Source organism: Spodoptera frugiperda, chromosome 7 (genome assembly GCF_023101765.2).
Source record: "Spodoptera frugiperda isolate SF20-4 chromosome 7, AGI-APGP_CSIRO_Sfru_2.0, whole genome shotgun sequence".
In the NCBI taxonomy this organism is placed as follows: domain Eukaryota; kingdom Metazoa; phylum Arthropoda; class Insecta; order Lepidoptera; family Noctuidae; genus Spodoptera; species Spodoptera frugiperda.
In genome coordinates, this window is record NC_064218.1 from 8104071 (window position 1) to 8128262 (window position 24192).

Below are 24192 nucleotides of genomic sequence, written 5' to 3' on the forward strand. Positions count from 1 at the left end.
AGCTGCGGACTACCTAGCGTGTTTACTGAAGGAACGGGGTGGTTTTTTGTCAGTAAAATTCTGACATTCCCTCTCGCCTCGCCCAAGGTGGGTGATTTTCCCCGATCAAAAAAAAAAAGTGACCTAATTAAATGTCCGAGTTTTTCCTTGCCATACACAATTAAGGTAAAACACTTGTAGGTAAGCATGGCTCCGGCACAGCGTGGTTTCGAATTATGTTTACTACAACGGATACGACGCAGTTTCCGTATGAAATAGAAACATAATCAGACATTACGAATCAAGCTCCAAGTTAGATTTTTGTTTTATTTTCAGCCATCATCACTTCATTGCAGGGCTAAGGCCTCCAGGCCTTATACTCCGGTTCTAAAGTCAGGAATAGGAACGGGGTGGTTTTTAGTCAGCAAGAGTCTGACACTCCCTCTCGCCAAAAAAATACACCATCCCATCCTCTATATTAGTCTATATGTTAAACAAATAAAATGGTAAGATATATTATTTTAAATGTGGTTTATTGATATTTATTTTACAAAGGTGTTCTGTAAGGCACTTTGGAAGATAAATGAGGATTCACTTATAAATTCATTTTTGTTGTTCTTATTACTTGACCAGCTTCCATCTTAAAGACGACTCTGAAACAAAATAATTAAAGTTAAAATTTTCATCCCTCCGTTACAAAAAATATTATTTATGTTTACTAGATCCTAGGTGTTTAAAATATTCTTTGATGATTTGATGCAGTGAAACAATTCTTTGAGTTGTACCATGGGTCCATAATTTTTTTTTTTTTTGTATTCTTGCGATTTTTATAAAATGCGGTAAATTAAACTCCAACTTCAAAATTCTCCCTTACCTCAGGTCCAACATGAATGGCGAGCATCATATCAAACTCGTTGGCTCCCACACTGATGTGTGCCCGTCCGTCACTGCCCACGGTGACAGTCTTGCCCGTGCAAGAACTGCCCACCTTCTCACCAGATATCACGTCACAATATCTGCCTGCGGGCAAGCAAGTCTGGAAGAGAAAAAAATAAATAAAGAATGAATGAATGAATGAACGAAATAAATAGTTACCTAATGTCGTCTAATAGATGGCGCTATGTGCCTAAGGGTCAGGTTTAGTTAGGTTAATTTTATTTTAATCAAGTCAGTATTAGTTATATGTTTAATGCAATAGAGTTCCTTCTCTATGTAATGTGTACATATTTTGTGTTTTGGTCTCCTATCAAAAAAGTTAAATTGTCGCAACTGTCAAAAATCCAGGATAAACCTTAAATCTTGTTTTAGAGGCCAAGAAAGGTAAAGGAAAGCTTAGGTGGTAGTCAGTAAGAGACTGATACTCCCTCTCGCATCACCATTCCCCCCACTCAAAAAAGGTAGTCAAGGAAGACTATAATACTATATCCTTAATCCTACCTGTAGATTCTGGTTAAGATCCCAATAATCATTATTGAATGCAACGAAACCGTTGCCTCCGCGACAGAAGGCGATCTGGTTGGCGCCATTGTCCCACCAGTCGTTGATGCCAGTGTTACCGGCCGCGTTCCTGAACGCCACCATGGAGTAGATCTGCCGCCAACGGTGCTGGCATATCCAGCCGTTACCACAGGTTCCATCCTAAACAGAAACCAACATTGCACATGAATTTTGTTCAGAGCTGAAGATTTTTGGAAGTAAACGCTAAAAGATCTGAAATAAGCTCACTAGCTGCTAGCATTTAGATTGCTAATACATTAATTGAAAATATCATGTCTATGTGGATACAAGTACATCAGTAGATATAGGATAAACTATGATGGTTGATAAAAAAATATGATTCGATTAATAATCGATTGAAGGTAATAAGTCAACGAATAGGCTAGTTTCCTACTAGTCAAATTCAATACTTTTTTCGAAACGTCAAAAACGATATTTTCTATGAATTTTGTATGAAATAGTGCGTTATGACGTCATAAGTTTTTGACGTCAAAAAAATTGAGCTAGAAAATATCGAAAATTAAGTAGTTCATCAAATTTATGAACGAGAGTGTGATTATTTTTCAGTATTTTATTGTATTGAAAAGAATAATTTATTTTTGACCGACGATACTACCCAATTGATTGGAAACATTTCAACCAGACTGAAACTGTAAACAAATATATTATGCAGATATACATATTAATCGTAATAAACCATACAGAATATTTCAAAAAAAACTCACAGAATTGATACTAGGCGAAATGATGTTGCCATTGTTATCCATAGGGGGACCAACTTCGCTGTCCCAGAAGTCGAAACTGCTCATGATTTGAGGCTCTCCGTACGGATGGGCGAGTAGGAAGGCGATAGCACCCTTGTAGGGACGAGACTCTTTGTAGGTAAGGATACCACCACCACCTCCGTGGCCTCTCTCATTGTCGTGGTTATCGATGAAGGTCAAAGAGTCTTCATGGGCCAATAATCCCCATTGAGGACCCCAAGTTGATAACCAACGGAGCTGGTTATTCCCTCTGAAGGCGTTACTAAGTTCCAAACCCACTTTGAACTCTGTCACAGCTCCTATGGGCGTGTATTCGTCTCTGCTAATGGCCTCGCCGCCGTAGTCAATGACTTCCTGGTAGATGTAAGGACGGGCGTTGGCTGGGAAGCCGTGGGCTGTGTTGAGGTTGTGGAGACGATCGTAGATGACGCGGAGGTCAGCGGGCCACATGTGTTTGGCTGCGTCGATCCTGATACAAAAGATAGATTTTAGGGAAATATTTTAGAACATCCAAAAGATTTGGTAAGTACCTATGAAAAGAGACGATTAGTTAGATGAAATAAATAAAACTGTAAGTACAAAATATTGTTAATTGTATTGTAATATTCTGTGTTAATACTGTGAATGAGGTGCATGTCTATAATTGGCATAAACACATGATCTTGTGTATTTATCTTATTTTGTTTTATTGTTTACTAGTGTCTTATTCTGTTGACTTTCTTTAATAGTAATAAAATAAAAATCTTTTACAACATTTCCAAGTGCAGTTTATAGTGTTCTGTGTTACGTACCTGAATCCAGCAACACCCAAGTCGATGAGTTCGTTCATGAAGTTGACGATCATATTCCTCACATGCTCGTCGCCTTGGTTCAAGTCCTTCAATCCGACGAGCTCACAGTTACGGACCTGTTACACGGTTAAAAAGCTACCATTAAATTTTGGTACTTATTTGAGTGTAATTTTTTTTTAATTTTTACAATATTAATACAGTGTGGGAGAGCCATGCTTCGGCACGAATGGGCCGGCTCGACCGGAGTGATACCACAGCCTCACAGAAAACCGACGTGAAACAACGCTTGCGTTGTGTTTCATTGTGTTAGTGAGGTTACCGGAGGCCCAATTACCCTCCTTCCCAATCTTCCCAATCCCCATTCCCGAACAACAACCCTTAAATTCCTAACTCCCTAAAAAGCCGGTAATGCACTTATAAAGCCTCTAGTGTTTCAAGTGTCCATGGGCGGCGGCGATTGCTTACCATCAGGAAATACGTCTGCTCGATTTCTCATAATGTCGATGTCTCATAAAAAAAAAAACAGGGTTTAGCATTTTTTTTTGGGGCGAACTACCTCCCATACTGCTGCAACTCCTGTAAGCCAGAATCTACAGTAGATACTACCAAGAAAACACTGGAAAATTGACAGACGCGTCTCAGGGACATGAAAGACTGTCTTGGATCCCGCAACGAAATAAATCAGAAGATATTATTAGAGAAGAAAAGAAAACGATAGTTTCCACTTCATCATTTATCACCTTACTAATATTATAGACACCACTAACCTCTAACGTCCTCGTAGCCTAGAACAGGATGTTGTTCTTTTTATAAAAAATATCTATACTAATCTATACTATACTAATACCAATATTATAAAGCTGAAGAGTTTGTTTGTTTGTTTGAACGCGCTAATCTCCGGAACTACTGGTCTGAATTGAATAATTCTTTTTGTGTTGGATAGTGCATTTATCGAGGAAGGCTATAGGCTATAAAACATCACGCTATGACCAATAGGAGCCGGGCAGAGCGGGTGAAACCGCGCGGAAGTAGCTAGTATTGGATAAATGCAAAAACAGTGATAGGTACTTCGTTCATTATTTCTTTTTTTATATTTATTGGATCAACGTTTGGCCACAGGTTTGGCCGCTATCTCGCCTGATGGTAAGTCTTTGTGACAAATAAGGTTTTGCAACGAGAGAGTTACGGGGTTAAGAGATTATTCTTGACAACTTACTCTCCAAGCGTCAGTAGCGTAATCAATGCCGTTGATGACGCAGTGCGGCCAGTTGAAGTGCTGCCGGTTGAAGGGCACGGCGGGGTAGTTCCACTCGGAGAACACGGCGGTGCTGCCTGCAGTGCCCACGTTCTCCGGGGGCTCGCCCGTCATGTGGTTGATCACTGCGTCTACGTAGATCCTGAGATAGTTTCAATACAATATAGAAAACCTGTGTAGGTTACTTACAGCAAATAGGTGCCATTAACGGTCAGTTTCAATAACCTATCTATCTGTAGATTTGCCTACTACTTTCAAACACTACCTAATAACGTGTACGTACCTTTATAGGGTGAAAAGGGGGAGAGTGGGAGCAATGTGTAGAGATAGAATTTTGACACATTTTGTATGGAGCTTATGTCAAAATACTATCTCTAGTAGGCAAATCTACAGATAGATAGGTTATTGAAACTGACTGTAAGATAATCAATACTCCTTCCAAGTTTTGGAAGCTAAAGGTTTCCATCCTTAAAGTTACATTTTCTGTTAAGACCTAGTAGGTAATATTGCCTAAATATTTCGTTATTGAATGTATGCCTCCAATCAAACACTTCCTAGCTGGGACTCTTAACTGGTGAAATTTGTGTGGTTATATTAGCTTTTAAAGATATAGTTTTCATTATTTTTTAGGTTTTTTTAACAACTGAATGAACCCATCCCTATTACTATCTGATATACTTATAGTCAAATACTCAAACGTCACTCAATTTTAATATGTTCTTAAGAATAGCTCTATCTCGACTTTTTCTGTCTTTTATAAAGAATTTATAGAGACATTTTTAGAGACAGAAAGATATAGTATAACTTAAAATTTAGTAACGTTTCAGTATATAGGCGTTAGATAAAGAATCCAGTATTCTTCAGTAACCGAAGTCAGTTTTCTTGTGATACCTGACGCCTGCAGCGTTACAGCGTCGCAACATGTTGGCGAACTGCGCCTCGTTGCCGGAGCGAGTGACCAGTTTGTACGACATCGGCTGGTAGCGCTCCCACCACGGACGGTTGTAGCCCCACAGCACCACATTCTCGTTGGGCGGGGAGATCTACAAGTACATTGTATTCTTGGAGACATATTTTCGAACAAAATAGAGAAAGAAATCTATTCGGTGTGAAGTAAACTGAAAGCACTTTTTGATTGATTCTAAATACTTATATCAATACTCAGAGGCAGATTAAAAATAGTTTGATTAATAAATATAAGTAAGTTTAATTTCCATTCCATTGTTTAATTTCCGTGTATTTTTTATTTCACGCACTTATTTTTTGCACCTATGTATGTCTAAGTTATTATCTACTAAGTTAAATGGTGAATCCCAATCCACTCACCTGGATACCACCAAAACCTCTTGGCCCGAGGAACCTCTCGCACTCATCAGCGATGTCGTCCCACTTCCATTCGAAGAGGTGGACGTTCACCGACCTATTGGGCGCGTAGTAAGGGTTCTTGTACGCAGTTACGGCCGAGGCGAGGATCGCCAGGCTGCAGAGTAATGTCAGCCCGCCCTGGATAGTGAAACAATCTTAATTAATCTCAATAATGACATCCAGTGCCGGCGTAAGGGCTACTGATACCCCGGGCGAAAATATTGTGGCGCCCACTTGAGGGAAGCAATATCAAGTGTTACTTTTTTGCGAATCTCATCGGCGGCGGCATAGGCGCCCCCCAGAATTTGTCGCCCTGAGCCATCGGCCCATCACGCCCCCCCTAACGCTGGCACTGATGACATCTTTAATTGATTTTGTCTGGACTTTAAAAGAGACTGTGACCTCTGAGTTTGTTTCGGCATTTCTTCTCAGAGTAGTCCGATAGTAAATGCCGGTCTCATCTAGTTATTTAAGAGATTGACGTGTAAAAGAGTTACATTGTAACCTATTTGCAAAAATAAATATCATTTATCAATATTATACAGTCATCATCATCATACGGAACGTTCTCTGCCAAATATAAAGGTCCTCCATAAGGGAGTTGATCGCAATCCCCTTACGCTTGATGAACGATTTGAATATATTTAGGTCACTGGGAAAATAGATGATCATCTTGATTTTTCAGCCACTGCTAAGGTGGCTGATCTAATTTTCATTTAGGATGTATCCGACCCGGATTCAGGCATATAATTCAGAGATAGTATAGATAGATCTAGAAAAACGCAGTAGGTATCGCATGATGACCGTATTTAGATAACTATATTGGCTGTACATAATGCGCGTGATCACATAAATATCTACCCACGTCGTAGGTCTCCACCACAGAATAATAAGTACAAGTACCTACTCCACAAATAGTAAAATGCACACATAGTATGTTTCGCTTCTGTATAAAATTCTAATCCATGATAAAAGTAACTTAGTTTTACCACAGTATCTATAAATTAATTACCAATGCATGGGGTGGTAAAATAGTATTAGAGAAGTATGAAAGTCTTTACTTGGTCCTCGTATCAGTGAAAAAATAATTAATTGATTTAAAGTGACCAAATTAATTGATTTAATAGACTTACCATCTTTCCGCAACCTTATCGAATTAATGACCACACTGTACTAATAAGCTTCGCATGAAAATAAACATGTAGCTAGGAGTGTAGCAATTATTATTTACCGATAAACAAGACAAAAGTAATAATCCTAGGCCATATCAATACTTTACACCACTTAAAATGATGATTAGGTAAAGTTTTAGAATGATATGTATTTCTTTTGGATATAGATTCGATCTTTTACGTGATAATTAAACGTATCTACCAATTTAATGAGCCAAGTTAGATAACAGGATTACGATACCCAGCAAGCCGAACAGAGGTTAAGTTATTTATCTACCGTATCTAAAATCTCTTACCTATTCTTTCATAATCTTAATACTTATGCTCTTTGTTCAGATTTAATTGATAACTTTATTATTAAGTAATACGTCCTTTGAAAAATAACAAGAGATTGTGTTTGAAAACTTTAAAAAAATTAAAAAGTCAGGTAGTTGCAACAAACAAGAATGTTTGATTTTTTTTCAATTCCCGCTTATTTGTAAAAGTGTTACCAATCTAAAATAACACGGCTATTCCAATTTGTAACAAATGCTAATTTAAACTAAACTGTGATTCAATTTTTTGACTATTCTAAATCCTAAGTCAAAATAATATTTCTTTTTAATAAGCACTAGAAGAAACACGCATTATTTTAAATTAAAATGTCATAGTCTGGCAACATTGCTATTTGCGCACTTGTTGATTTTTTTAACATCTATGGTTTGTTGAATCATTCACTTGGTTCACTCTTCAAACTTTTTCATTCATTCACTAAAGTAAACTTTCTCAGTGGCAGACGTTGAACTTGTTTCTAAAAATTAATAATTTATTTATTTTAGTTGCTATTTGCATAAATATTACATGTGCCATTTGATACTATACAGCGCCAATTCATTGTCCTTCTAATACAAGTTATAGACGAGTGTACACTAAAACAGTGTCTAATTTGGAGTTTTGTATGTTGTTTATTTTTACAACTTTGTAAATTCCTCTTGTCGTGTAAACAATTTGTGAAAAGTTGTGAATATGGCTGGCAAATTCTACTTCGTAGTAGCGTTAGTGTGTATAGTGCCGATAGTTTACGCTTGTAACGAAGCTATTTGTGCCAGTGTGGTGTCAAAATGTATGTTAACCCAGTCATGTAAGTGTGACCTGAAGGATTGTTCCTGCTGCAAGGACTGCTTCAACTGCCTCAGCTACTTGTACAGCGAGTGCTGCAGTTGTGTTGGTAAGTACTTCGCGTTTATGTACCTGTTAAAGTTAAACTAAAACTACCTATTTCTGTGATAATAACTCCGTTTTGGAGTCAAAATAGCTTACCCTATCTCTTGTCTAGTACAAAATTCTATACAATATCATTCTAGCATGTTCCTGTGCACTTTACTTCAAACCACACATGCTGCATGTTACAATGTCACCTTCCACTAACTGCAATTTCCAGGAACTTCATTCATCAAAACAATGCCATTAATTTATGTGATACAAAGTATATCATTACTACTGATAGCCTAACAATAACATGTATTGTCCGCAGACATGTGTCCGAAACCGAATGACACACAAACGGAATTATCCAAGACCTCTTATGTAGAGGAGTTAGCAGATGGTGTGCCCGGACTCTTTGCAGCCCTCACCAGTGACCCAGACCCTCAACAGAGGTGGCTTTCCATCACATACCCTGTCGACATTGATTTATCAGCTTACAGAGCAGTTCCAGAGAAAACCGTTGTTTTCCATTTACGTAAGTTGCTATCTTAATTATAGAGAATTCATGACTATGATAAACTATTTCTCAGTAATTAATTGTTATTGTGTTTAATATAAATATGCAATTCAATAATAAGAAACAAAACATTTATAAAAATAGGATTTGAGTTAGGTACTTTGCGTACAGGTCTATATACCACCAAAAGTTATTTTTAATTTACAATTTTTGAAAGATTTTGTGTCTGAAGATATTCAACCAGAAATATCAATACCTTTCCAAAAAAAATGTTTTATACAATTTAACTTTTAACCACAGATAGTTAAATATCAGTTAACATAACTAATGTAAGATGTAGTAAACAAGTCTATGAGTCATAGAGCAGATTATAATTAATTTATTAGACCTCTTATATACTACCACTCCTATATAATTTGCATTACTTTATTGAATTAAAATATTGCTCGTATCAGATTACTACTGATTATCATGTATTATATTTCTTTAAATTAATCTTTAATTAGTTTTGCTCACTAGGAGGTCACCAGGTGGCATGATTTGAAATCTATTTGATATTTAAATGAAAAAAAAACAGCCTTAAAAAATGGATGTCTTTAATTCATCATTAGTACATTAGCATCTATGATCAACCTTATAATAAGTTCTAAAAACTACTCGTAATTTAATTCAATGAACACCTTTCAACTTCTTTCTACGATGACTAGACTATGATGGCGCCGACGAAGTCCAGAAAAATACCTTTTTTCAACGCCAATTACTTACAATTACATTTTATTTCACTCTTACTGCCGCACTCAGAGACATTTAATGAGTAATCATTCCTTAGTAACGATTTTGTATCGAAAACAATTGCTAAGGACTGGTTTTAAGTAACCATTTAATGACTCTGAGTACGGCGGTAAAACTACTTTAAAAAGCCGCAAAAGCCGGACACACCAAGAAAGAAATACAAGTCTAAAGAAAGTACAAAAAAGTGCATTAGTCACTTAACGAACGCAATTACTTTAATCCGTACCGACAATGTTCAATCTTCGACGAAGGACTTTAAAAAAAAACAAAAGAGTCGTCAGCGCCGGCGTCCCATGGTGAGATGCGCATGATTCATTATGGTGGAATGTAAACATCTACCTGCATCTGAGATGGCTTTATTAACGGCCGATCGATGTTACGGGCTGATGGGTGGTCCGTGTTACGTCACTTGCTTATGTTATTAATTCCCGAAGTTGTGATTTTAATGAAGATTAGCTTCTACCAGCAGCTTTGCGTGGGATAAAAAGTAGCCTATGTGTTACGTCAGACCATAATATACCTTGTTCCAAATTTTATCCCGATCCCTTTAGCTGTCTTGACGTTATTTAGCAACAAATATACAAAGTCACACGCATTTATAGTATTAGTTAGATTAGCTGTGTTTGTGATTTCGCTGATACTTACACGATATTTCCATACGATATACATATATTTCCTGGAGTTGCACAAATATTTTTACACCGAAATTAGCAAATCGATCGCACCGTTCTCGAGATTTCTCGAATTGTAATTTAACACTAACTATATTTCATCCATATCGATTTAAAATGACTCATTAGGTTTATGGATTCCTAAAGGGATAGAAGCAATTCCCATTCCAATTTGCAAGCATTTTTTGCAAACACTGGGTGCAACTTATCTCTGAATTCAATGCTATTAACTATTAACTCCAGGCTTTGTATTTTTTGTCTCGCTCATTTGTACCCAAACAATACAGCTGTAGACAAAACACAGTTAGTTCGTTCTCTTGAATGAAATTAGCTAAGTCCTTCAAAGGAATTTAGTCCCGTTGCTTGCTGCATGAATAGCCAATTAGTATTTTACGACTATTTCAAGAATAGCTCTTTCATAATAGAAACTTTTAGAGTTAAGAGATAAGCATTTTAAAACTCTCTTACGGCGCCTGCTTGCGTTAAACCCCTTTTTGCACCTTTTGGATTAGAGATCAAAATGACACACTATTTGTTCGAAGCGTAAGCACTCGGTTTAGTTATGTTAAATTATTCAGGTTTCACATTTAGATATGCACTTTCCTTGCAACGATCTAAAAAGGTCCTTGTTTCGACTTTTGTCTAAATAATGCTTTGTAGAAACTACACATAGCAAGCGTGCCGCGCTTTTTAAATTAATCATGGAACGAAATATCGCCGAGATCCCCTAGACTAACTGCTAACATACTCGACATTTAATCCGCTACTATAAACCATGTATTTCCTATACAGAGAGCGTGGAACAGGAGTCAGAACCAGTGAGCCGCGACATCGTGACGCTGAACTGCACCGTCGCGTACATGTCGCAGTGCATGTCTTGCGACAAGTGCCGCGCTTCCTGCAGGTCCATGGGCGCCAACAGCTTGAGGTGAGACCATTTTCTAATGAACTATCTGATCCAGCAAACTTCGTACCGCCTCAAGTATTTTGTTCTCACCTTTAAAACCTTTTTCTGGACTTCTATAACTAATTTAAGACCAAAATTAGTCAAATCGGTCCAGCCGATCTCGAGTTTTAGCGAGACTAACGAATAGCAATTGATGGTTATATATAGAGATAGATTGTAATTAGGTATTTCTAAGTAATGGCTAATTCCAGTACACCTACTTGGCTACTCGATTTTGTTTCAGGGAATTTCAGTGAGTAATTTAATAAACTTTATCCATTATTTCCTCAATAACACATTATTGGAATGTGTAGTCAAAATCAAATCAATATCAAAAATAATTTATTCGCGTGGCTTTCTGCATCTCAATGATGATGAATTTAAACGAATAATAAAGAATATTATTTAGTTTCGTTCGTATTTCCAGTTCGGCAAAATGCGTTTCACTAAATTATTTGTTCTATCTTTTCCATCAAGATGCATTTTGCACACCTACAAAAACTACCAAAGAAGCTAATCAATAATCTATTATTCCTTTTAAACTTCTTTAGCATTTAAAACAAGTTTACATGTAATTCTACAATCTTTCGTCTGACTGTTGTTGTTCAAATGTTCCAGATGGTTCCACGACGGCTGCTGTGAATGTGTGGGAGACAAGTGTTTATCTTACGGGATCAATGAGAGCAGGTAAATATTATTACACCATATTTAATATTTTTAAGACTGCTAGTAAGCTGTAAAAGCTATATTACGGTATAATAACTGGAAATCTAAATATTATAATGCTCTATCTTTATGCATAGAATAAGTTGTTTATACATCTACGTCATCACTAGCGCCGTAGTTCATGGTATTCATAATAATACACGTTGAACGCGAAGTTTGTTTCGTAGAATTTAAACACACGTAAAATTTTAAAAATACATACATAGAGGGACTAACCTAAAACTATATTTTATATGATTATCATGATAAATCAATATGAATACAAAACAAGTTGACTGCACCGTGCACGCTAAAGATTTTACGGCTGCTGCGCAACGTGTAGTGGGTTCAATTCTTGCAGTGCAACTCTTTATGTTATCCACAAATTGTAAACTTGTATGTTTCTAAACGCAGGAGAAATCCTAGTGTAGAGTAACGTTAAAAAAATTGATAAAATAATTACCTATAAACCACTTTCAGTTTAGTTATCTATCTAAGTCCTAGATAGTTTAGGCTGCTAAACAATATAACAAAAACTAAACCGAGTACCCAAAACAATCTAATACATTAAAGATCTCTTAAGCCTCGCAACAACGTAACACCGAACACGACAAATTATCCCTAAAACATAAACTTAATATACATATCACTCATATTCAAGATCACATTGACATATCAGTAAATACACACATTATGTACGGTACTACTATACCAATATTAGTCAGAAATAGTACGAAAGGCAGACAAGATTGCAGGCACACCTGTGTAACGAGGTCGGCTTGTTGATACACATTAGCATAATATATTATTGAACAGATAGCTGCGCACACGCATCGGAGACGTATCGGGTTACGGACAGGTGTTGCCAATCAATTATAACTTGTTTTGTTTTATTGATTGGTAATAATAACTTGTATTGTTTTATTATTTAATGGATTATTGATTATTTAAAGATGTTGAGGAAATTATTGGATAAAGGTAATATTAATAAGTATTTATTGACAAACTTTACTTATATATGCAACCTTATTAAACTAAATTAATCTTATTATACTGAAAGTCCACACTTTTAGGGACAACATCTTATACATAGAATAAATTATACTATATTTCTTTATTTTCAATGTCAAATATTACTAGAGATTACTGATTTCTTTAAAATATCGCCACGCCACGTTGCAACGTCATGCCTTTTATCCCCGACAACCAGGCAGAGGTGCACATTACGGCGCGCAATGCCGCTATTCGCTATACAATGTACACACACTTTTCACCATTTGTGTTATAAGTCCCATGTAATAGGGGGTGAACCTGTTGCCATTATTATACATAATCTAAAAATATTAGAATATTTATTATATTTATTTATTATTTTATTTCTCACTCTCTTATTAAACAGTCAACTGGTCAGAGCCAAAATAATAAGACCGATGTCCTCTAACACAAATTCAATAAAAAAACAAACACTAAATAAATATTTGTTCCCTATATTTACAGATGTCTGGCGTGTCCAGGTGGCAAGGAGACCACAGTGAATTCTCTTGATGAAGACCTTACTTATGATGACTTAGACTACGGAGAGGAGGTCGACGCCCAGTCTGTATAAAGCACAGTCAAAATAAGGCCCATTGTTCACGTAACCGCACGTCAAACGCACGCTTTCGACAATAGGTATGATGACGGGGTATGAAAATTAAAAATCTATTTAGTCCGTCAGTTAGGTAATGAAAAAATATTAGACATGTATTTTTTTTTAAATACTTTAACAAAACGAGTCAAAGTTTAGGAGTGGGAGCAAATACGTCATTTCTACGTATAAAATGTACCTAGAGATGACGTCAAGCGATATTTCAAATCGATATATCTTCGAAAGTATTTGTTTCCATAAGAAAATTAAAAATACGTGTCTAATGTTTTAAAATAATCTACAAGACGGATATTAAAATAAAAATTAGTCATCTGCCCTTGCGTAAAAACAACGTGGTAATGTTGCGTCACTCACTACTCAATAAATTTTGCTTATCTTCATTTGTAGAATGCAAGCATTTGTCAAATGACTGGTTGTGGACAGTAGGTCTAATCCAGTTAGTTGTTTCAAGATCTATGTTAATTGGAGGTAATACAATTCCGACCTTATTGCGTAAAGTTTTGGTTGTATTTTGGATTGGTGTCAAAGTTGATTCGTATTTTGTTCTGTGGAACTGTTTTACATTGTACATTATGCTCATCTATTGGCGTTTTGATTGAATACACAATGTTAAAATACTCTACAATGATTAACAATTTAGTACTTGACATTAGGAGTACGAGTATTAATTAAGACTTTATGAATATCAAACGTAAGGTTTAAATTGCAATAGCTTATAGATCAAAACCAACCAACCAGCTTTAGCACTGAATCCAAAACAAAACCGAATTAACACGAAAGCCCACTTTAAGCTTAGGACTTACCACCCTACTCAGACTCATTTAATGGTTACTTAACCCAGTCCTTAGCAATTGTTTTCGATACAAAATCGTTACTAAGGAATAGTTAAAGTAATCATTAAATGACTCTGAGTGCGGCAGTTAGAAAGTAAAACTCGTTGCTTCCAGACTGTATTCTAAATTAGAAATACTCTATTTTATCTGTAGACTTTATGATAATACTATTACTGACGTATACATTCTTTTTTGTAGTATTATAATTATACAGTGTCGTTGTATTTTCGACCGTAATGCGTTAGCGTAGTTTCTTTTTTACTTTGACATATCCCTGTGTATTTCACAGCCCAGTGTAATATGTACCTTAAAAATTTAAGCATTCAATGTTAGTTAGAATTTATATCAGTAGTACATAGAGATCATTTTTAAATAACTCAAGTAATCTATGAATATTGATATTGACATTACAACTGAATATTGTTCAGTTATAATACAGAATCTCACAAAAATATGAACAAAAAGTATAAAGTAAATTAACTAAGTTTATTGTAATCAATAAGACTTCTAAAAAGTGATAATATGTTCAGTACCCTTAGCACTAGTTTGATTTACGTTGAACGAAAACAAAACGAGTGGGCGTTGGGCGCTCTGATTGGTTGGTTCATTCGTGCCGGCCAATCAGAGCGCAGTTCGTTAGGCCGTCAACCCGTACTAAGGGTACTGATTTGAATTTCTTTAAAATCAGTCCGTGAATCTCACAATATTGGTCTGTGTAATTTATGAAAGCTAGGTAAAAGGTTTTTTTTTTATTTATACTTACTCTATGAGTTGATTTTTCAATCATCGGATAACTATATAGTTGGGACATTACAAACATTTTGTCACGTCAAAGGAATGTGACAATGCCGCACAACTCGCATAAGTGTGAGCGAGAGATCTGATTAAAATGACTTAATGACAGTTCACACGTTTGTAATCATCACTATTTTTTGAACCTCACACAATTTCTCTTATATGGAAGTGATGGTACTTTATACATTAACGTTTTTTATCTTACAATTGAAAAATCAACTCTAAGCCATAATATAATGTAGTACATACATTCGAACAAATATAAGTCTTCCAATACACCGTATAAAGGTGGAAATTGTTTGCTAAGCATTATTATATTTTTAATCTTCCGTCCCTAACATAATAAGTAGTAAGTTATATTGAAATTATTAACAACGCCTATTTTAGTAAGTAGATATAAGCTAAATGAATTAGTAATACGGCTTATTCGCGTGAAATATTCATGAAAAGTAGCGTGCACAATGCTATGACGTCACAAAGTTTGCTAATGAATAAGAGTCCCAGTGTGACTTGAAAGTAATTGAGCTTTTCTCGTATAATTTACGTGAGTAAGCTATATTTTTAATTAATTTAGTATTCAAATAGATGTAAGCTATTTTATAATCTGTTGAGAAAAAGTCTCAATGTGCCAAATGTATTGCTTGTACAAAAAATGCCATTACTTTTTAATTTTTATTGCGTATATGTAATTTGGAGTAGGAATCTTAGTCGTTTTATTTATTATGGGGTTATATTTCCATGTTTAGTTTATAGACAAAAATATAGCGTCTAAAAATATAATTTCTACGCTATATTTCTTTCTATTATTGCCTTGAATGTCAGTACTAATCTTAAAGTGCATTTTACTCTATCTAAAGGTAAGCGTCCACAGGCCCGTATCGTACGCATTCCGTATGTCGTCATCAGCACGCACGGATGCGGAAAATGGACGCAGTTGTATAAGTTTCTTCCCAAGACTAACTAAAATCCGTTGTGTGCGATGCGGGCCTGTGGACGCGTACCTTACGTATTTCAATGGTTTTCATGCGCACTATAGTCTATTGGAATTTGGAATTAGAACATGTGTTGTCCAGTAACGTCAATAGAAATTTATTTGTTCACATGGAAATATTGCCTAATTGCCTTTTTTTATTAAATTATAAATAAATAGTTTAAGTAAATACGTTTAGATAATCCAATTACGTGCCTTTTTGATGTATTTTATCGTTTTATATACAATTTTTGTAATAAATATCAACTTTATGAGATGTAATAAACATTTTTTTATGAAAATAATTGCGATGATTTTATTTAATGAACGTATATTCTAAGCAGAAGAAGTAAAACTTACATCAAATCAAGAATATTTTGTTATTACGAAGCCATAATATATTATTTATCCATGTAGGTACCTTATTTACACACAGTAATTTAAAATGCCATGATTACCAAGTTAAAAATGGGGGTGTAAACAGGTAATGCATGTGAATATTTATTTAAATTTTATATCACAATAGTCTAACAAACGGATGTGCCTCCATTTTATATTCAAACAGCTTTTTAAGGATGATTAAAATACTGTTTAAGTGTTGTTATATCTATGGAGGTTTTAACAATGTTACGACGTCATGGATTAGGTACATGTATTTAATATGAAGAGATTCTTGTTTGTCTATTTAAAGGAGATTCTTGCCTTGTTTGTATAGAAAGGTATCCATAGTTTTTGTACAATATAGAAACTTACCAAGATACTTCATTGTTATTGTTTGTTACAATAACAAAACATACCTGAAAATGCTGAATCAAATAGTGAATTTGATCCTCTACTCGAGTACAATGTGCAAGTGTCAAATAGAATCATTTCCGTTCCTACTTACCTACTTAGAAATCGTTTGTATTTGCATATATTTCTTAGAATACTAGATAAACCAGACAGTTTATAATAAAATATATAAGTAACTATTTATATTATTTACCCACATGAGTAGGTGCCGCCACACTGACGCGTTTTCATGGGAATTTTGCATAATATTATTATTTTGATTATAAATTAGTTTAATTTTGTAAAATGTAAAATGCTTAATTCCGTGTGTAGAAGAGCGATTTTAGATAACTTAGAAGCTATTTATAAATTAAAATTTTGCGTAGGTACTGTAGCTTAGTATTAAAAAATGCGTATAAAAGCTATGGTATAGGTACTCACTGCCGAGAGATATTTAATGATTACTTAAACTATTCTTTTAACTATATATAATATTGGAGTGTCTGTATGTAGGTACTATTGAAGTAAACGCTTTTTATTACATGAATATACATAAGATACATCACCAACAATTGTATTTTTGTCTGTGTTACTGTTTGTTCCGGCTATTCTGTGAAATGGCTGGACCATTTTAACGGTAAAACTTTTGACTTTTTTTGGTAAGTAGCTAGCTGATGTACCTTAAGTTATACATATTAGAAAAAAATACCTAAATTCTATCAGAAGCCATTATTGTACGCAGAAAGTCGCGGGTAACAGTACTAACTAAAACTCTACATTTAAGAATCCCACCCAACTTTACTAGTTTAGTTAACATTGAAAAACAACGCATTAACTACATTCTTTTATGATTAGATATAACTAAAGTAACTTTGCTAGGTAACTTCCTCCCATATAAGTACCTACCTATACCTATGTAGGCAAATAACATGGATAGATAGGTATAATCGACAGTTAGGTACCTACCATTGATAACTGATATTGATCGTAAATGTGACCTAATCATATTTTAACGTCGGATTAGTGTACCACTATTATATTTTACCACTACGATATTTTTTTATAATCTACGGAACTATAGATTAGGTTTAGTAATAGTTATTATTTTATAACGTCTCAAAAAACTACTAATAATACAATAAATTTTTAGTTTTAATTCCGCTTATAGATGTATTTTTTAGCATGCTATGTAGCACCGCCCTCCGACCCGCAGCTAGAAGTGTTTTTATTATATACCTAGCGGATACTGTTAGTATATTATCATTTATTTTCGCAAAATAACGACTCCTGCAAAGTAAAACTGAGTATAAGTCTTACCAGGAATGTATCGACCCTTGCGGGTTGTGGAGTGTAGATTTGGATTCGGATTTAGACGCACAAAGCACAAAACCTTAATTTTATGCATGTTCTTAAGTCCTTCCTTTTAAGGAAACTATACTCATGTGTACTAGGTATTATAATATACGGCAAGTACCCGGTTGTGGCCACCGAGTGGCCATTTGGATTCAAATATTTATAACTAAGGCATAATATTACTCTGTGATGTATAGTATTTAAGGTATTGAACTATTGTAGACACTGATACCGTCGGCAGCTTTGATGTGTCAAGTCAGTTCACTTCGTTGCAATAAGTCATTCTTTTTAAGGGTGAAATTGTTATCTTAACAAAAAGGCTAAGGCGAGCGCGTGAGGATTAGGATTTTATTTTTTAAATCACTTATTGTTTGGATGTTTATGTTAAAACTACATGAAGAATATATTGTCTAAGTGAAACTTAAGTTATTTTGTCGCCAATGTTTCTGAAGTGCGGTTATTAGAAGGTGGCCACTAATGGAGACAAAATTATGAATTTCTCCATCTTTGGCCACATGGCTGGCCAAAACTAATGTACATAGACACCCGACTTCTTCCCCTTTATTTTATCGTGGCTTTTTTCCTTGGCTTTACATATCAACAAATACATATTTTTCATTTTCAGAGATGCAATAAATTGCCTTCACACAAAGGGGAGGGTAGTTTACTTTGCAGCTTTTACCAACGTCATATAAATGTTGATCTCTTTATTTGTAAGTTAAATTCAAGTGAAGTAATAATATTTCATATTTTCCAAACTCTAAAAACCATTGTTTGTAAAATGTCCAATTTAATTAATAATTTTTTATTATTTTTATTATATTTTTTGCATGGCTAGAACTGGCACACGACCGTGGCCACAAATGGCACGAATCTGGCCAAAAATGGCACAAACTAGCCTTTTTTTTTTCTTTCTTATACAGTTATTTTTCTATTGGACGTCCTGCAAAAAAAGGGTTTTCTTCCAAGATTAATACATGTTAAATGACTTTTTACAAGAAATATGTTCGTGATAACAAAAACTATAAGTTAAGAAAGCCTCAAAGTCGACAAAATTCTTAAAGTGGCCACAACCGGGTCACTTACGATACTTATTATGTCCTATTTACATCAGCCAATAAATAATAATCAGTTTTTATCAGATAATACGTTCACACACCCAATTCTCTAGTGCGTCAATCGCGAAGACAATCGTAATACATATGATAGCTCTTCAGCTATTACATTATATGCATAAAAACACCTCAAAATGCCTGGCCGACGTATCTCATGACCAGATGGCTGGTCTGTTCCTTAGTCAAAGGGTAACTGGAGCTGCGGACTACCTAGCGGGTTTACCGGGGCTCCGGCTCGACAGGCAGGAGTAGGAACGGGGTGGTTTTTAGTCAGTAAGAGTCTGACACTCCCTCTCGCCTTGCCCTGGTGAGAGAAGTCATTGGATGATTTTCCTCCCTGGAAAAAAAAGAGTAAACATTGCCATATAACGTGGTCAGCCTGCTCGGTACTTTCCCTGTTGACGTTGATGCGGACGAATTTTTTGATGCACTGAAAATAGTTATTTTTAGCTTTCTTTTGTGTTTTTTGTTATCTATGTATTAAGTTTTATAATGTAAGATTTAAAAAATAATATTTAGTACTTAAGTAATAACAAGAACGATCAATCAATTTATAATTAAGACTGATAGATTAAAAATACCTAGTAGGTACATTATATTCAGTATTTAAACGATCAATCATTTATTATAGGAACGTTTTTGATGCCCTTTCAAGTTCTGAATTCAGTGTCTATTCTCAGTAGAAGCACGCGATGTCGTTATGCAATGCGAAGACACACGGACGCCTCGTTCGTGTCGATAAATAACACAACTGACTTGGGAACAACGTGACTTATACTACTGATAGTATCTATTATGTCTACATACGTCTAAATTAAATATCGTTACGCCTTCTATCCCCGAAGGGGTAGGCAAAGGTATAGACCCTCTTTTCACAATTTGTGTTGTAGGTAAGTCCTATGTAATAGGTGGTGAGCCTATAGCCCTATACCGGGCACATTTCCAAAATTCCGTGCTACTACTGACAATTTTTTCGAAGAACCGAAAAAAGTAAATTAAATAAATACATACATATCATGCACATACCTAATATGTATGCACATTCGTAACGTCTCGCATTTTATCCCAATAGAATGGCCAATGGTAGAGGAAGCGGAGAAGGAGGAGGCACCAGCTAACATGTACATGGGATCTATAATTGGATTGACACTCTGTTATGTACGCTTATTAAAGTAGATACTACATTGCATCGTATACGTACACCTCTCCCTAAGTGCCTACCCTTCACCTAGGGGAATTAAAAAGCGTGAAATTTCCGCTCGTAAATACCATATTCGGTTATTTATAGTTCAAATATTATCGTATTATTATAATGTTACTATCTATTACGCCATTTTTTTAAGGGGGCATAATCATCCAATGGCTTCTCCCGCCATGAGTGAGGCGAGAGTGTCAGTCAGACTCTTACTTACTAAAAACCACCCCATTCCTTCTACTGTTTTGTGCCCGAGCCCCGGTAACCTGTTTCGTTGTCCACAGCTCCGATTGGGGCATCAGCCCTATTGGGCTCCATATGTGGTGACCTGGCTCTTTAAGGCACGTGCGGAACGCGACACGCCGTAATCTATTACGCCATATAGCTTTAGTTTTTAATCACACTGCAGTAAAATGATATCAGATTAGGTACCACTAAATCCCTAATGTAGGTACTACTTTTAAATAAAATTCAGACGTAAAGTGATTTTTTGTTTATAGCCTGTACAACGAACAACAAGTACAACAGTTACAATGGTTTGAAGAAGAATAATAATTGTCTAAACATACCTATACTATGTTATTACCTATATTATGGCTTGGGAGTGAGCCAGTCAGTAATGTCCACACAGGTCATGTTGACATGTTTGTAACACAAGTTACATTTTTATACAATTTGACATGATATACATTAATATCATTCGAGATTTTATATATTTTTTTAACATATTATTTTAAAATTGTTAGTTTGAGGACCGTGCGAGAGTTTGCCTAGTCATTTCACTTTTAGTTAATTATATTCTGACAGTGTGTGGCCTACCCAAATGTTCTTTTGGTTGGTATTGTTCGTCGGATCATTCAGCAACAGCCGTCAGCTGAGCTAATTGTAATCTGACACATGCGTGCTGCCATCTGAACAGGTCCGCTCAAACTGCTGTGGTTCTTTCCTCAAAATACCACTACAGAATAAACTTGCACGGTTCTCCGACATCTCTAATTGATTTTGTCTGGACTTTAAAAGAGACCTCTGAGTTTGTTTCGGCATTTCTTCTCAGAGTAGTCGGATAGGAAATGCCGGCCTTATCTAGCTATTTGAAATATTGACGAGTAAAAGTGTTATTTTATTATCTATTTACAGAAATAAATATCATTTATCATTTACGGCCAATACCTACTACAATATAGTAGAACAACAGTATGAAACATTAGATGGCAATGTTTTATCACCATACTATCAATCATTGAGCTGTAATTTAAAAAAAAAACGTAGGTTAATTGAATTTACCGGGTTACTTCGTTTGAGTCTACACGTGAGTCGTTCAGAAACTACTTTTTTTTCCGCGTTCGGAAACGTAGATATTTGACTGTCAAGTGACAACTGTCAAAGTCTTTGGTAATGTCAAAACATGTGAAAATAAAATAATAACCTCAAAAATATTTCCCATTATCCAAAAGCGTTTGTAAACAAAAAAATATTGTAGTAATGGTTAAATTGGTCTAAAAATAGTTCCAGATTACCATAATGTCGCTGAGCTTAAAACCTTTTAGGTTATATCGACCTGTTTATGCTATTGGTCGGCATTACTCTGAAGAGGATAAGACCAGATATCAGATTTTAGAAGCAGGACAAAAACCAAAATTAGTTCACGGTAAACCGTATGCAGAATGGAGGAAGCCGTGGATACAACGAGACGGAGAGTTCAGAAGCAAACTGTCAGTTTTTGTGGAAAAAAACCCAAGTCCTGACATTCTTCGCTTTATGTCACAATTACCTAATTTAAGTACGAAATCAATTAAAAACTGGTGGTTGGACATGAAAGAACTTCAAGATATTGAGAATCAGAAATACTTACCCAAAAGAGTTGCCACCCTCGGATCAAATTTGGCTGCAGCACATTTCTTTACATATCGGAACTGTGCAATCAGGTATTGTTACACAAAAGTATACAACTGTGTTCCTTGGCACAAAATAACATTAAATGTTAAACTTCTTAAATATAACTAATTAAACTGTTGTGTTTCAGGTTGAAAGATTCAAAAGAATGGATATCTGGTGACGCAACTACATTGAATCTTCCCGATCGCTATGTTAATGGATACTTTATAGAAGCTGTAGACTGTTCTAACTTCCTCCATGGAGGAATCCGATACGAAGGTCTACAGAACTTGTCCAACCTTAGTTATTTGAGATGGTTGAGTTTAAAGAACAACAAATTAGTGGATGTTTGGGGGCTTGATCGAGTAGCGGGTCAAAATGGAGATAGCTTGGAATTCTTAGATATAAGTGGTATCAACTTATGTGTAGGTTGTGTCTTTGCCCTCGTTAAGATGCGCTCTTTGAAGTATGTAGTTCTGACGGATCCTGGTGACAACCTCAACTTGCAGGCGGCTATCTCAATGCTGGAGCAGGAGCGACCCGACTTGTTGATAAACGCTATATAGCTAGAACATTATGTTTATATAGCAAATTATGTTTAATGTAATTGTTGTTAGTGAATAAATTATTTGTTACCAAAACTTGTCATTTTTAATTATTGTATACAAATATAAATATTATTTATTTTGTCAATGTAGGTATCTTACAATATCATTCTGATAATTCACCACGCTGTTTCTGTACAGACATACAATTTTTTTATAGTAGTAATAGTTGGTGAGCCTATTGCCATTCAAATTTTCGAAAAACCGAATAAAGCCCAGTAATACTTCGCCCGACCCGGGAATCGAACCCGACACCCCTTGCCCGGCAGTCGCACTTGCAACCACTGGGCCAACGAGGCAGTCAAGAAACAATGTCTCACGAAAGTTATTATAATATTAAACATTTACTCTATTCTATATAGTATAATATACAGGACAATAATAATACATATGTCCTGCTTAGGCAGGTGCCTGCTGGCTGCCGCGCAATGTAACGGGTTCGACTCCCGTGCGGAGCAAGCGGAAATAGTTTGCTTGTAAACACACCCAAGACACAGGAGAACGTCTTAAGATTTTCTCCTGTTGAACATTTAAAACGGACTAAAAAATAGTGGGCGTGGCCTGTTTGTACATGAGTACACACGCGTGCGAAAGTGCTACCTAGTTTTTTATTTAAACTAAATTTTTACTAATTGATTAAACATACGTATGTTGTATAACTGCTGTATAATGTAACCTGTGCTAGATCGACTATCTGAAAGTAAACTTAAAACTTATCGATATATTTTTTTTTATGTAACGCTAATTTTTATCTATTCCTACAATAGGGTATATGCGTATTTTTTAAATAGTTTTTAAATGGTAATTTACATCATTATATAAATGTTAAAAAACCAGCACCAAAAAAAAAAAAAGGAATTCGGGTAAAAAAAGCAGTTTTAAAATAATAGATTCGTAACAGCATTTTAAAGACCGTCATTTTGGCGCGCTCGCGTGACGTCAAAGTTATAATAACAGTTAAAACTGCAAAGTGTTTTGGGTCATAACTAGTATATACATGTTTTACGTGAATTCACTTCAATTACATAATGCAACAGGATAGTAATCCGACTTTTATTATTGTATCGTGCCCAAGTGTAAAAATCAAATAGAAATGCACCGTATTTTTTCTTGTCCCGAGAGGTGAGGACGTAAGGAGAAAGTGGTGCAAAATCATGAAAAGGGACCGATATCTCCATCAACTTGTTTATATTGTTGTGAAGATCATTTTGACGTAAGTAATTTTTTCTTTCAGAACACTTTTTTGCTTGTTTAGCTTTGCCCGCATTATAACCTCATTCATCACCACAACATTTACAGACCACTCGAAAAAATGTCACAGAATGCAAGTGCAATATCACTTATACTCAAGCAAAGTGTCAAGTTAATGATACAAAGCAGCCTCAGCTTCAGA

General features: G+C 35.4%; 3 protein-coding genes across 3 annotated transcripts; 2 read left to right on the top strand and 1 right to left on the bottom strand.

Moving 5' to 3' along the window:
- Positions 1-495: 495 nt before the first annotated feature.
- Positions 496-6952, bottom strand: LOC118266145 (alpha-amylase 4N). The gene is made up of 9 exons (XM_050694830.1): positions 6785-6952; positions 5613-5789; positions 5178-5329; positions 4248-4428; positions 3032-3147; positions 2202-2709; positions 1417-1617; positions 854-1015; positions 496-632 (listed from the first exon to the last, which is right to left on the bottom strand). Exons 1-9 carry the CDS (start codon positions 6785-6787, stop codon positions 621-623), a joined length of 1512 nt encoding a protein of 503 aa, XP_050550787.1. The 5' UTR covers positions 6788-6952; the 3' UTR covers positions 496-620.
- A 609-nt stretch (positions 6953-7561) lies between these two features.
- LOC118266146 (protein twisted gastrulation) lies at positions 7562-16190 on the top strand. The gene is made up of 5 exons (XM_035579525.2): positions 7562-8030; positions 8337-8543; positions 10781-10916; positions 11553-11621; positions 13137-16190. The coding sequence occupies exons 1-5, from the start codon at positions 7829-7831 to the stop codon at positions 13243-13245; spliced, it is 723 nt and encodes a 240-aa protein (XP_035435418.1). The 5' UTR covers positions 7562-7828; the 3' UTR covers positions 13246-16190.
- A 5502-nt stretch (positions 16191-21692) lies between these two features.
- LOC118266144 (uncharacterized) lies at positions 21693-22835 on the top strand. Its single transcript, XM_035579523.2, has 2 exons — positions 21693-22244; positions 22343-22835. The coding sequence occupies exons 1-2, from the start codon at positions 21841-21843 to the stop codon at positions 22758-22760; spliced, it is 822 nt and encodes a 273-aa protein (XP_035435416.2). The 5' UTR covers positions 21693-21840; the 3' UTR covers positions 22761-22835.
- The last annotated feature ends 1357 nt before the right edge of the window (positions 22836-24192 follow it).